Consider the following 14759-nt stretch of genomic DNA (forward strand, 5'->3'; position numbering starts at 1 on the left):
TGACAGTTATCAGCATATAGACACAATAATAGTACAGCAGCAAACATTTATCTAGTGCTTGCTATGTGCCTAGCTTTGTACGTATAATGTTTGTTTAGATAGTCATCTAGGCTATAGGCATGAATGTGAGGGCCTGGGGGTTGAGGTTAGAGTGGGGAAAAAAGTTGCTTTAAGCAACTCAAACATTTATTAACCAGGTTGGGAAAGGGACTTTGTAGGGGTAGGAGAAAAAAATAAGCCAGTGTGTTTTCACAAAAGCCAGGAGATGGTGGTTTAAGGTGATCTGAAGCAGCAAAGGTCATGGAAGCACAGACTGGAGCCCATCCTTCCAGTTGAGCAACATGGAGGTCCCGGTAGCCTTGACCAGAGTTCTTCCTGTGGAACCAGGCGGAGGAGCCAGAGGGCAGTGAGTGCAGCGTGAGTGGGGTGAGTGGCTGAGACCATGATTTTAAGAGGTCTGGCCATAAAGGGGAGAAAGAGAAGGCAGGAGCTGGAGGGGAATGTGGGGAGAGGGAGGGCTTTTAAAGGTGGGAGACACTGGGTGCGTTCACATGCTGAAAGGAATTGTTGGGCATATTGGAAGACGTAGTAACTGAGGGTGCAGCTCTGGGGAGGGGCGAGGTAGGGCCCACGGCCAAGTGCAGGCAGGAGGACGGGCTGCGTTGTGGAGGGAGGCGGAGCAGGTGCAGCCCGCAGGAGCCTCCAGCTTTGGCGGTGGGGGGTTGACGGGAACCTTCCTGGGGGTTTGAAGTATCTCTTGCAGGTGCGGATGAGATCACGTGCTCAGAAAGGGTGATAGGTAGGTAAGCGTGGGATGGACGTGTACGGACAACTAGGACATCAGGATAATTATCGGGAAGTGTGGGTGTGGGGCAGAGGAAGGGCGGGGGTGCTCGTGAGCGCCAGGGCAGGGCAGGGGCGCTGGGGTCCGCAGCTGGAGCCTCTGCATGGAATCAACGGCTCTGCCCTGCGACATTCTCCAGCTGTGTCCAGCTGATCAGGTGCAGAGGGCCAAGAGAGCGGGAGGCGGGGTTCCTGCAGGGCTCAGATTTGTCAGATGGCTGGGGAAAGCCGGGGAGCAGGAGCCTTTTAGGTGTTGGCAAGAGCGTTGCTGAAATGACTAATAAACGGAAATTTACGAGCGGTGAGGGCGGAAGTGAAAGCTAAAGCACTCAGAGACTTACTGGTGTAAGGTTTTCAATTAAGAAAGCAGCCAATTCAGTTTATGTGGGAGAACAGCACATACACACAAACACACACACATACCACATGCGCACCCCTACGCCCCACTCTTTTTTTTTCCTGTGGTACGCGGGCCTCTCACTGTTGTGGCCTCTCCCGTGGCGGAGCACAGGCTCCGGACGCGCAGGCTCAGCGGCCATGGCTCACGGGCCCAGCCGCTCCGCGGCATGTGGGATCCTCCCGGACCGGGGCACGAACCCGTGTCCCCTGCATCGGCAGGCGGACTCTCAGCCACTGCACCACCAGGGAAGCCCCCCTACGCCCCACTCTTGCTTTGCAACCCAGGCTGCTTCCCTGAGCCAGATTTGAAAGACATAAAGAGTAGCGTATTTCCCTGAGACCTGCCCTTTGGGCCAAACCGCTCCCTCAGAAGCAATGGGTGCGGAGAAAGGGGAGTCCTGCTAAGGAGATGTGAAGCTCACCCACATGGCTGTCCAGCCCTTGTCCACACCATCCACTTATGCCATTCATTGAACTGAATTTCTCCCCTACACAGGCACAGGCCCAAGGAAGGGGCTGCCGCACCACCGCCCAGAGCACACTTACCAAATTTACAGGACCCGGTCTGGTTGTATATGAAACCCATCGGGATGGTCCAGCCTGCAGAAGTGCCAACTGCAGTGTGGCAGGACTTCTTGCCTCGCAGAGAGGTCCAGGTGAGGTCAGCCTCTGACTTCTTGACCACTGCCACGACATAATAACCTTGCAACAGAGACACCAAGATGCAATTTCAGTACCTCAGGGCCCTCCCGAAGTGTCCTGCAGAGCCGCTGCCTGCCTCTCCCGGTGGAGGGGGAACAGCTCGAAGCCCTCATCTGGCCGTAGCAGATCCTCCCAGTAACCGTCACTGGTAGGTACTCAGCCACACAGAGTGACCCTGCTGCTCTCCGGATATGTCTACAGGCATACACTCACTAATATTCACACACACACACTTCATACGTTTTCAGCAGAATCCTGCCAGTGCATTCTTTTCTGCCAGTGCTTTATTCTTCCTCAATGATATACCTTTTTGATTCAGTAGAAATAGATATGGCTGTCTCATTCTATTTATTAGCTGAATCTAAGTTATGTCCACTGTATAAAAGTACAGTGTTTTATAATCCCCCTACTGGTGGGCATTTAAGTTGTGACCCATTTTTCCCTATGAAAAATCATTCATCTAAATAAATCTTTGTATGGGGTGTGCACCTGCTTAAATATTTCTGTTGAATAGAAGTCCAAAAGAAAGAGCGTTAATGACTTCTATTTTAAAGTCAAGTCTCTGATTTTCTAGGTTTATAATAATACCACTTTCTAATAATGACAATTTAATCTCTTCCTTTCCCCAATATTTTTTTTTCCTTTTTCCTCTCACTCCAAACCCAGGTGAGCACTTGTTTTCATCTCAAGATCCTCCATCACAATGGTTTTCAAAGCTTAATATGCATCAGAATCATCCCAAGGGCTTGTTAAAACACAGAGCAGCGGCCCCATCCTGGACCCCAGCAGACCTGTGGTCAGACTCAAGAACACTCACATCTAACAAGTTCTCAGGCGACGCTGATGCTGCTGGTCCAGACACCACACTACCTAGAGAACCACTGCTCTAGCTAATGCCCAAGACTAGGTACCTCAGGGACAGACACAGAACCTCTCTGCCCATGTGGAGACACAGAGGGGAAAACTTGTCACCTGGCCTCCTATTCTGAAGAGGTCAACTCCCCAGCTATTCCAAGCCAGCCACGAAAAGCTAAAGGGTCGATTTCATTTTCATCCTCCTCCTCTTCAGTAGCAGCATCTATGACTCCCCTCCTCCTCCGCTGAGCATCCACTGGGCCCCAGAAATGTCAGGAACGGGCTCCCGCCCCGGTGCAGAGATGGGTGGCAGGATGTGACAGGGAGCACTGCGGTGGGTCAGGAAGGGCAGGGGGGCTCCAGTCACGGCGCCTCTGCTCAAACCCAGGTGCAGCCACCTCCCGGCTGTGTGGCCCTGGGCAAGTCACTCCGTCCCGGAGCCTCACCTTCCCATCTACGTGATGCGGCCAGCGACGTCCATGCTCTAGAGGACTTCCGAGCAGAGTGAGCAGAAGCAGTGCAAGCATGAACCCTCTGTCCACTGTGACATGCCCCACGATAGACCTGCTCCTTCACGGTGGACTGCGGCTGTGCCATCTCTCTCTCACTTTTTTTTTTAAACAACTCTAGTAACTTTGGTTTATTTGTAATGCTTTACTCACCCCCTCCCTGACAACAGACCTTTACCTTTTTTTCTTTTTTTTTTTTTTTTTGCGGTACGCGGGCCTCTCACCGCTGTGGCCTCTCCCGTTGCGGAGCACAGGCTCCGGACGCGCAGGCTCAGCGGCCATGGCTCATGGGCCCAGCCACTCTGCGGCATGTGGGATCCTCCCGGACCGGGGCATGAACCCGCGTCCCCTGCATCGCAGCCGGACTCTCAACCACTGCGCCACCAGGGAAGCCCAGGTCTTTACCTTTGAGCCCCAGTGTTACTGATTCTGACTCACCTTCCGCAGGTGTGTTCACACACTTAGACCCAAGCTGCTCTTTGCCATCTTGAGACACTAAAAAGAGAAAGAATTGAGGTACAGGTCATTAAATTCTCACATTACTCAAGTCTTAACTTTCTCAGTCTCAATAGTCAAGAATAAAATGAGAAACGCTAGCTAATCAGTTTGTCATTGGCCATCAACAAGCCGAGATCCTGCAGTCCTATTTCACCTCCTCTCTCCTGACCTTTGCCACTGGAACATTAGGTTCTGTCCCAGAACACTCCCAACACTCGGGGAATTACAGAGAAAGAAAATGAGATGCTCATTAAAGGGGGTGGGTGGGGAACAGAAGCCACTGAAGACCTTGACAGAGATCCTTTCGATTTGCTGTGTGATTCAAGGCATACGGACATTCTTCCCTTCAGAGCTCTGGGCTGTGCAGACGATCCTTGTAGTCATGCTGTGTTGGAGGGGAAGGATCCAGCCCATGGGTCAGAAAGACCTAGTTGCAGTCTTTATTCTACCTTGGACACATCATTCAACTTCCCCAAGCCTTAGTTTTTATACCTGTAAAGTGGAGACACCACTATTTACTTCATAGAGTTGTTTTGTTTTGAAGGATAACGTATGGTTTCTCACTCACTGCATAGCAGATGAGGCGTTTAACAAATAGTGGTGAAATCCTCTTTTCCCCTGGCTTTATTTTTCCAAGGTGGATGGATCCCCACAAAGACCATGACCTTGTGGCCCCACCCCTCAATGTCCCAGTGCAGCTTGGGTGAGCTAATTTTGGATTAGAAAATTTGGCAAAAGGATCTAGGCACCTGTGGCTCTTTCTTTGTTGAAGAGGATGGGGAGAGGGTGGTTTCGCTCTCATCTATGACGGAATGTGTTTTCCCTCCGCCCTCAGCATGTGGTCTGCCAGCAGGCCTGTCCTCCTGAATTGGTGGGTGACTCGAACTCAAGGACAATGTGACAAGCCCCATGGCTAGCTCTATGCCATGCCCTCCAATATCACTCTTTCAGTAATAAAGGTTTTATTTTGATTTCTTTCTGCCTAAGTTCTGCATCTGTATCTTAACTGGTTCTGACTCTGGGGAAGATAGATGTTGTCTACTGGCTCCCTGCACTGCAGATAGCAGCTATTGTTATCTCTGCACTGAACTAAATTATTTCCTCACCTTTCTGTGTCCATAGCCCAGAGGGAAGAAAACACAGAGACCCTCCCCTCCACTTACAGTAGTTCTCTGCCAGGACAGGCACCAGACCACATTTGCCTGCTGTGTAGATGAAGCCTCCATCCAAGCTCAGGGCATCAGCCTCTCCTTTCTGAAGTTAAGAAATAAACCAATAGCACAACAGTGAGGCTGTTGTCCTGTCTCCCCCTCAGAGGTTGCCATCTCATTGGCTTCATGTCACACATCCTTGTGATAAACCAAATGGTGTATGACCTAAAGCTTCTGCCACATAAACACAGGGTTTAGAAAACTGGACATGCCTTTAGCCTGTTAACCCAGAAGCAAGCACGCAACCCAGGTCATGCTCCCTGGTCATCTCTGTGCCCTCGCATGAGACCCCGATCTGAGGACTGGACATGCCATCACTACACTTTCTTTGTGACCGTTGTCACTCACTCGACAATCAGACTCAGGGTATGTGTCTAATCTGTTTCTATGGCACACATTTTCTTCCATATGGCAGAGTTCAATTCTGTTCTTATAACCCCATTAGTACTCTACTGTAATTAATAATTCATTAATAATTAACTTATGATTTTAACCAACGAACTTTTCCAACAACAGAGACAAAAAATGCATATTTATATTCATAGATAAGGTCATCAAGAAACAAACACAGACACAGGCACACTCTTTGCTCTTCCGCTGTTAATTGCTCTTCTAGAAATCTATCTTAAAAGAGTAGTAACTATAGAAGCAAAAGCTTATCAAGTCCGTACTATGTGTCAGGCCCTTTTCTAAACACTTTACAATGATTTCCTCATGTACTCCCTCACAGAACCCAGTAAGGAAGGTACTATAATTCTCCCCCTTTTATACCTTAGTTAACTGAAGCAGAGAGAAGCTAAGTAATTTATCCAATAGATGGTCACTAAGACTTAGGTAGTTTAATTCCTTAGCTTCTGCTCATAACCACTATGGAATGTGTCAGCCTCCAGGATCTGACTAATCCAAAGGAGACATCCCTAAATACTATTCTAGGTACGTTTTTTTCGTCCACAAAATGGGTGAAAAATCTACCTCATAGGCTCATGATGAGGACTAACTGAGTTAATACCAGTTAAGAGCTCATACATATGCGTGGCACACAGTAAGTAACTCCAGACACAGTCACTGTCATTAACATTAAGGATACACTTAGAAATATTGATGGGTATAGAACAAAAATCGTCAATCCCATATTATTTATAACAGCAAAGGTTTTGGAAATCATTCAGATATAGACATTTAGAAATTGGTTGAATAAGTATTTGGTGGACTATTATGCAGCCGTTGAAAACATATTTTAAATGAATACTTCATTACCTAAGAAAGTGCACCAATTGTGCTCGAGAATTGAAATCATAATAACAACCGTTAACATTTATAGACTGCTTATTATATGCCAGGCAATGTTACAAGCGTTCAAATTCATTTAATTCTTATAATTGACAAATTTAGGAGACTGTATAAATAGCAAGACTTTAATCTCAGAAGTTGGTCCCAGGGACGTTTACCAAAATTAGATCTTTTTTTTTTTTTTTTTTCTGGTACGCAGGCCTCTCACTATTGTAGCCTCTCCATTTGCGGAGCACAGGCTCCGGACGCGCAGGCTCAGCGGCCATGGCTCACAGGCCCAGCCGCTCTGCGGCATGTGGGATCTCCCCGGACCGGGACACGAACCCGTGTCCCCTGCATCGGCAGGCGGACTCTCAACCACTGCGCCACCAGGGAAGCCCTAAATCTTCTTTCTTAAGAAAAATTGTAGTCTCCTAAGTTTGTCATTTTTTCAATATTTTATTTATAAATGTATTTTTTTTCTAATCTCAAAAATATTGTCTGCTCATAGAGAAGATGGACAGTTGATACCAACACAACATCATAACTCAGAAATTACATGGTGCTGATTTCTAAGTTATGAAGTTGTAAATGATATCATTTATTTTTCATTTCTCTTCCAGCATATAATAATTTTATCACCAGAAAAAAAAACAACCTGTCCAGAGAACTGAACATGTTGATTTGCTTTCCCAATCCACAGGGGTCCTGACCACACCCTGGGGTGTCACCCAGCTTGTCTGGGTCCTGGCTGCTCTGTGCTTCCGCAGGCCCCGAGCAGGAGGGGTCTGTGAGAGCAGCGGGTTGGGGCTTTGGAGAGTTGGGGGTGGGGGGTGGGGGAAGGCAGCACGTAACAGGTGCGTCTCAGCCTCACAGCTGGTGGGAAGACATCCGGGAAGGGGGTTTCACCGCCAGCCTCGCAGAAGCGCCGCGTGTCCAGGTGTCAGAGCCCAGCTGCAGGGGCGGGGCCCTCCTTACCGCGACGGAGGCGATGCAGCCCTCGGTGGTCTCCTCCGCGGTGCACTTCAAGATGCCACCGCTCAGGGCACTCCACTCGTCACACTTGGCCTTCTCGTGCTGGCCCACTGCACACCACATCACCCTCTGGGGGTCTTCTGTCCCTAGGTCTGGTGGAGAAGAGCCAGGAATCCAAGGGAAGCCCCCGGATGGGGGAGGGGAGGGGGGCGGTTAGCGCCACTGTCTTCCGAGCGGCTGCCCAACAGCAGACTTGGCAGCAGTGTCTCATGCCCATGTCACCGCTCATTCCTGCCTATCACCTCCCAGGAGAAATGGCGAACTCGGTTCTGAGAAAGAGCAGTGAAGGCAGAGCCAGCACCCTCCTGACCTCTCCTACTCAGACGTCACCACCCCAGGGGAGGCCTCTCTGAGCACCAGCCCGGCTCAGGGCCTTCTGGGGTTTTCTCTTCCAGGACGGGGTTCTCCCATCCAGGGAACATCCCCCAATTGGAAGCCAGCGTCATTTGTTCTGGGTTGGCCTGCTTGCTCTGACGCCCACATCAATCTCAGTGGCTTTGGTAGATGCTCCATAACTACTGGTTAACTAAATGAAGGGAGAAAAAAAAAAAAAAGGAAAGAGGAAGGAAGGAAGAAATAAACCATGGGGATCCAAAGGAAAGCAGGCACTGGATTAAAACCCTCTGAAATTCTAGCTGTGCTCCTGATGGTGGCAGAGGCTGTGTTCCCCCTGCAGTTTAGGATGGGCTATTTTCCCTGTCAAACAGACTTACTGCAGGGTGAGGCAACCCTGGTTCACACAAGGGAGCCAGGACCATCATTACTTCAAGTTGCCTGTAATCTGAAGGTCTTTCAAAGCCTTTCGTGACCCCCTAATTCAGGCTTTTTCCCCAGCTCAGCAGAAAATCCTTGCATGAACCCAATGCAGGTGGTAGCTCCCTTGGGCCCTGCAGCCCAGTGAAGGTTGGGTGAGGTGAGGCTTGCGGGCACCAGGAAAACCTCCATGGCCACACCCTTCCCCATGCCCAAGCTCTCCAGGTCCCCCCCGCCCCAGGACCTTACACACCACTCATTAGATGCTGGATGGCAGAAAAATACTCGTATCCCAGGTATAGCTTGGCGTCCATCTTAGGTGGGACTCTTAAAAACCCAAGGGTGGCGTCCGTAAACAGCAGGTCCTTTCCATGAGGAGAGCCAAAGAGCTGGAATTCTGCTGACTTGTCTTTTCCAAAATTCTCCTGTTCAAAGGATAAAAGAAACAGTGAAGGAAGGAGGCTAGCATAAGGAAGTAAAGGAAAAACAAACCCCAAACCAGACAAGGAGAGCAGAAAGCGAGAGAAATATGAGTGCCTGAGAGTAAAGACCATGCCAAGGCCCTCCAAAGTCCCTGTGGCTCATGAGGTTCTCAAATCTTCTCCAGCAAATCCCAGCTTGTCTGCTTTGTGGGCCTCAGGGGGACTGCCAGGCGCTGCCCCCAGGTCTGCATGAAGGGAAATGGTCACCATGGGCCAGGCAGCTGCCCAGCTCCTATGCTGCATTCCCATGGGGCAGCCAGTGATGGTGGCCTTGCTGCTGGCCAACTGATTGCCCCAAGTGGCTCCGGTGGGCTTCATCCTGGAGCGGGTGGTGATCCAGGACCATCAAGCCTGGAGATCGGAAGTCCTGGGCGCGTCTGCCACCCCAAGCCTGCCACTGAAGGCCTTCAAGCAGTCCCTTCCTCTTTCTGGCCCCCCAAAAAACGAAGGGCCCTTTGTGTATAACTCCCGCTGACTGGCCCAAAGCCGTTCCTGATGGTAGCTGACGGTAACACCTACCCACACGTTCTTTGCGACGTCTGTCTGCTTTTTGCTTTTGCAGTGGCTCTGCATGTTGCCTTCTCTGGCAAACCCCACATTTCCTTCGGGTGCCCACAGCTTACCCCGGGGCCCAGGAACCTTTCCAGATACGCCCTGCAAATCATTCCCTTCAAAGTACATAATCCATGTCCCTAAGGTTGTGCCTTCTGGTGATTATCTGTGCGTATGATGTGCTCACTGTATCTTCCACAGTCGTCTGTGAGTGACCCAAGGGCAGGTCTGTGTCTAGTTCATCTCTGACCACCCAGTGCTGAGCAGAGGGTGCTGACAGAGATGGGACAGGTGACCGGATGAGGGCGGGCTGGGAGAGAGGGCCACCAGCACAGGACACAGAATGCTCACGGCCGGGAACCTGCCGCTAGGGGTCCCCACCAATGGGATAAGAGGGGAGCACCTCATGGAGGAACGGCACCTGCAGTGTAGCCTGAGGACCTCTTTACAACTGAGAAGAATAAAATGGAGCAACAAGGGGCTTCTGTGGAGTCTTTGGCCCGTGGCGTCGATGATGCCAAGGGAGGGAGTTTTATGGCCACTGCTGCACGTCACGTAACCAGACCGAGTGCTTGTCAGTGAAGCGGAGGACGTGTGGCGTGCTTCCCGCTGTGCTGGACACCCACGACTTCCACAATGGCTAGAAGGGAGTGAAGGAGAGCGCCCCAAATCCAAGCAGGGACCCCTACGCAGGAGGGGAGGGTGGTGGGCGGGGCTACCTGGGCCAGGTTGAGAAGCTCCCAGATCAAGTCTTCCTTGCCAGCCACGCTTCGGGCCACGACGGCGTGGGAAGGGACCCGGGCCAGGTGGCACCTCTCGTACTCGTCCACAGGCGCCCGGGTGTTGTCCCTGCAGAGCAGCTCATACGCGTCCCTGTCAGCCTTGTCAGCTAGGTTCTCTGTGGAGGGAAGCCCACATGAGCCGCCGGCAGGCAGAGCAGGAGGTGTGGTCCCTGCCCCTCCCCGTATCCCAGATTGTTCGGGGATTTGCTGAAATAACTTTCTAAGCCCAAGATGGAGCCGCTCCTGCCTGGGATGCCACGTCACCAGCGAAACTTAGATCACTTCCTGTGCCTGTAAATGTTCTGCTTGACCAGAAACGCAGCCTCTCCCGTCAGCCAGGCCCCCAGTGCCAAGCCAACCCTGGGCTGTATACTGCCTTCCTTCCTCCTTCTCACCCCTGGCAAAGTGGCCCCGGCCAATCAGATATTATCTATTTTTCTCTCCGTTGTCCTTTATCCTCTCAAAGCTTCCTGTCTTCTGCCCTATTCTGCAGTTCTCTGAATGGAGACTGCCCACTTCAAGAAGTGTTGAAGTCTGGATCACCTAAACTGTCTTCTTTAATCATTTTCTAACAGCCCGAGGAGGACTAAAAGAGAATCTTTTCCAAATACATTTTATACAGGTGAGCATGCTGAGCCCTCAGGAGGTGAAGTGACACGTTCTCACTGCAGAGAGACCCGGGGCTGGGAGGCATGCTGGGCCCGAGGCTCTGCTAACAAGGATGGTGACAGCAAACGTTTTCTGACTGACCTGAAGGCTCTCCACGCTCTATCTCCTTTAATCCTCATAACAACTGGGGGAGGCTGGTAGATTATCCAGATTATCCCATTCTAGAGATGAGGAGACTGAGGCTAACAGGGTTAAGGGAGCTCATCAAAGTCCGAGTTAGTCTGTGGCTGACACAGCGCCAAGCTAGGACAATCCAGGTCCCCCACTAAAGCGGCAACACTCCCTTGGGGGCAGACCCTGCTGGGGAAAGGTGGCAGAGAGGTTGAGGGACAGACGGAGGCCTAGGGGCCCAGTCAGGACACTGTATAGGTGCAAATAAGGACCGGAAAACCGTGTGAGGAAAACAGGCTCTTTGGTTCTCCTTGTCTAGGTATCAGAAGGTGTTCTAAATTGTGTCCCCCTAAAATTCATATGTTAAAGTCCTAAGCCCCAGCACCTCAGAATGTGACCTTATTTGGAAACAGAGACAGTGCAGATGTGATTCGTTAAGATGAATGAGGTCATAGTGGAGTGGGGAGGGCTGGGCCCCGGATCCAGTATGACTGGTGTCCTTCCTAAAAGGGGAAATTTGGACACAGGGAGGATGCATGTGAAGAGAGAGACAGAGATTGGGGTGATGTAACTGCAAGCCAAGGAGCACCAAAGATTGCCAGCAAACACCAGAAGCTATGGGAAGGGCACGGAACACGTTCTCCCTCACAGCCCTCAGGAGGCACCAACGCTGCCAACAGCTTGACCTTGGAATTCTAGCCTCTAGAACTCAGACGATGAATTTCTGTTGCATAAGCCACCCAGTGTGCGGTACAGTTGGTCCACTATATCTGCAGTGGACGTGGGTTCCACATCGGCAGATCAAAGATTTTTTTTTTAATTCCAGGAAATTCCAAAAAGCAAAACTTGAACTTGCCACACAGGCAACTATTTACATAGTATTTACATTGTATTAGGTATTTAAGTAATCTAGAGATGATTTAAAGGATGTGCATAGGTTATATGCAAATACTACACAGTTTTATGTAAGGGAGTTGAGTGTCGGCAGACGTTGGCATCTGCAGGGGTCCTGGCACCAACACCCCATGGTACTTTGTGTTGGAAGCCCTAGCGAGCTCATATAGAAGATCTTAGGTTGATAAAGTCTCGCACTGAAGGGGAAGGAGTAGTACAGTTAGAGTCCCTGGGAATAGTTCTGTGTTAATCGAGCACATTGCAGAGAAAATCCATTGTAAATCTTTATATTAAAAGAAAAAAAGTTAAACAGTTTGGTGATGTTAGAATGAAAAGAATCAATAGGATCGAACATCTTCAGAAAGAAAGAACGTTTCCACCTCAGTCCCTCTAGGGCCCAGTGGTGGCAGCCGCTCACCATCGACACTCATTTACCCGACAGCCCAGTGGATCGTCTCTCGGAAACTTCTGCTGAAAAGACAATGAGGGATCTTACATAATAGTGGACATGTGACTTTCAGCAAAGGGAAATTGGGATGGTCTCGGCCAATTGGTTGTTTTCAGAAAGTGAGGATGTTTTCAGTTCTCCAGGGTGAGCATTAGAAGATGCTACCCATTGGCCTAACTGTGCCAACTTGAGCAGCCAGAGGAAATAACAATGACGGCTATCGGGAACAACTTGATTCTGGGAGACAAAACCCATAGATGACGCCACGAATTAAAATTATTGATGTAAGATACACAGAATTGCCAGAATGCTAGCAAACCAGGTCGATGTGTGATAACGAGGGGACAGTGAACTGTGAACAGCTGAGCAAGGGAACAAAGCCACTACACGTCTGCTCCATGTCAGGGAAAGACACCAGGCTGCGAGGAACCAAGGCCCCTGGAAAAAGTGGGGGCTCAAAATTCTCCTTGAGGTGGCAGACACATTTTAAAAAATGAACCTAGCATTGAATACACATCTCTTGTTTAAACATCCTAAGTGATACAAGTGTGTTTTGTATCTAATAGAAATTTAATTGGTTATAAAACCCAGAATCTGTAAACTGAACTTGTCTGAAATATTATTTTGTTTGTTTCTGATAAATTGCCCAAAACTCTGGAAGCTTTTTTTTTTTAAACATAGAAATACATCTTTGTCCATGGTAGTAATGCTTTTGCAACAGATTTAATTATAGATGTGCTAATAATTTCTGAAATCATTATAATAATCTGTGTTTGTTTAAGGTGATTAAAGCATTTAGGAGCCCTTTATAATGAAGCATTCAGGAGAAAGTGATTAGATCTGAAACTGGTATTCCAGTGACTAAGAGAATCTGATTATTAAAACTTGTTTTGTTTTATTAGTTGGTAAGTAATGCTTAAATGCTCAGATTTGTTTGGTAGATTTATAGACTGAACAAACTGAGCGCTAAACAAAGTACAAATAGTGGAAGTGTTTTTTATACAGAAACTCTCCTATTTCATTAAGATCTTAGCACCGCCCATCTCTAGATGTAAGGCAGCTCAGGAAGGAATGAGTTCCTCTGGCCAGAGGGTGGCCCGCAGGATTCTTCCTCCGTCCGGCACTTACCAAACACCGTCATGTGCCTCACGAAGCTCACGTCCCCCACACCGTCCTGAAGACACCTGAGGACCAGGACAGCTGTGGTCAGGCACTGTCCACAGCACAGTCTCGCCCCTCCCCCAGTACCCCCCTCCCCAGGCTCTGCCCCGGCCACTGGCTCACAGGGCTTCACCCACAGTTTCCCGGGCTTCAGTCTGTCCTCACAGGGGTGATGGCCCTGTCTGAAGACCCTTTGAATCCCCACAGCCAAGCCCAGGTCTGAAGCAAGCAGGAGCCCCCTAAGCTACATCCCAGGCAACTCTGGGGAGGGAGGATGCAGAAGAGGGACCCACCACCTTCCTCTTCGAAGGCAGCCAAAAGCAACAGATTAAAAAAAAAAAAAAAAAGGTTTAAAGCCTTTTACATAGAGGATAAAAACTCTAGACAGCCTTGGACTCCCGGCCAGTTTTGCTCTGGTTTTGAGCAGTAGCTATGTCTCTGGCAGGGCGTGGAGTATGGAGAGGTGCCTGTAGGCAGGGGGCTGAGAAGGAGGCGGGGAGAAGCAGCACGCCTCCCTGACACGGAGATGCTCAGGCAGAGAGAAGCAGCTGGTGTGGGCGAGGATTCCTAGCCCTTGGCCCAGCTGGGAGTCCAAGCCTGTGTCCATGGATCCCAGAGACCTCCCTGGTCCAGACACCTCCATCTGGGGAGACGAGCGGGGCTCCCCAACAGAAGACTGCCCCTCAGGACGGGCAGGAACGAGGGTGGGCCGTGGGAGGCCCTCGAGACCCTGCGTTTCACATAGACACTCTAGGTGGTCTGGGGCAGGCCCCGTCCACTCCCTCCCTGTGCCTTAGTTTCCCCATCATCAGAGTGAGGAGGAGGAGCATGGGGGCCCCACTCACTTGAAGGCCCCCGAGTAGCCGAAGTACGGTTCGTGGTTGGAGCAGGCGCACTTGTCCGTCCCTTTCCCCGCACACAGTTGGCACAGTTTGGGGAAAGCCGTCTGATCCGCACAGGGCACGCAGCTGCCCGCGAAGAAACTGGCCGCTGCTGCTCAACACGGAGACACACGGACCTCAGGGCATGAGCTGGCGGGGCCCCTTGGTCGTGCATGCGTGTGTGTGTGTGTGTGTGTGTCCGTATGTGAGAGCCCAGGGGTCTGCATGCACTGCCCGGGACTGTCATGAGGAAGTCAGTGTGCAGAGGTGGCCGACAGTGCCCGGGTCTGACGGCGTGGACGGCTCACACGTGGGCCCGGGGCTCCAGCCCAGGAGAAGCTTCCCAGCCTGTCCCCTGCAGGGCGCGAAAGCTGCTGAGCTGCACTGACCCAAGCTGCAGCCCCAGCACCACTCACCTGGTTAGCTCACCAACACAGAGGCTCGGGGGTGGTGGGGGAGGCCGTAGAACTCTAAACACGCAGGAACCCCTGACAGCCCTTCCTCATCTCAGGACGTGGTCCCACCCACCCCTCTCCTCTTCTGATCCAGGGTCTGTGGTGGCTCCCGGGGATCCCTCTTCCAGGAACTCATGGGAGGGGGGTGGATTAACTTGCCTCATGGGCGCGGGGGTGTACCAACAGCCGCATCATAACCGCCCAGACAGACGTCCCACAGCGTCTGACACCGGGGCAAGCAGGAACCCCA

The 14759-nt window shown here is 50.7% G+C and overlaps 1 protein-coding gene across 1 annotated transcript in view; it reads right to left on the bottom strand.

Annotated features, from left to right (window-relative positions):
* LOC308617591 (inhibitor of carbonic anhydrase) overlaps positions 1–14759 on the bottom strand; it is a 41632-nt gene that overhangs the window by 11587 nt on the left and 15286 nt on the right. Inside the window, exons 5-12 of the mRNA XM_081234808.1 lie at positions 14019–14166; positions 13141–13196; positions 9828–10006; positions 8328–8499; positions 7265–7413; positions 4970–5060; positions 3747–3803; positions 1789–1944 (exon numbers count right to left, since the gene is read on the bottom strand). Coding sequence (XP_081090934.1) covers positions 1789–1944; positions 3747–3803; positions 4970–5060; positions 7265–7413; positions 8328–8499; positions 9828–10006; positions 13141–13196; positions 14019–14166 — 1008 coding nt within the window. The remainder of the gene's footprint in view (positions 1–1788; positions 1945–3746; positions 3804–4969; positions 5061–7264; positions 7414–8327; positions 8500–9827; positions 10007–13140; positions 13197–14018; positions 14167–14759) is intronic.

The sequence above is a fragment of the Mesoplodon bidens genome, assembly GCF_964165515.1.
Source record: "Mesoplodon bidens genome assembly, chromosome: 5".
Taxonomy (NCBI): Eukaryota; Metazoa; Chordata; class Mammalia; order Artiodactyla; family Ziphiidae; genus Mesoplodon; species Mesoplodon bidens.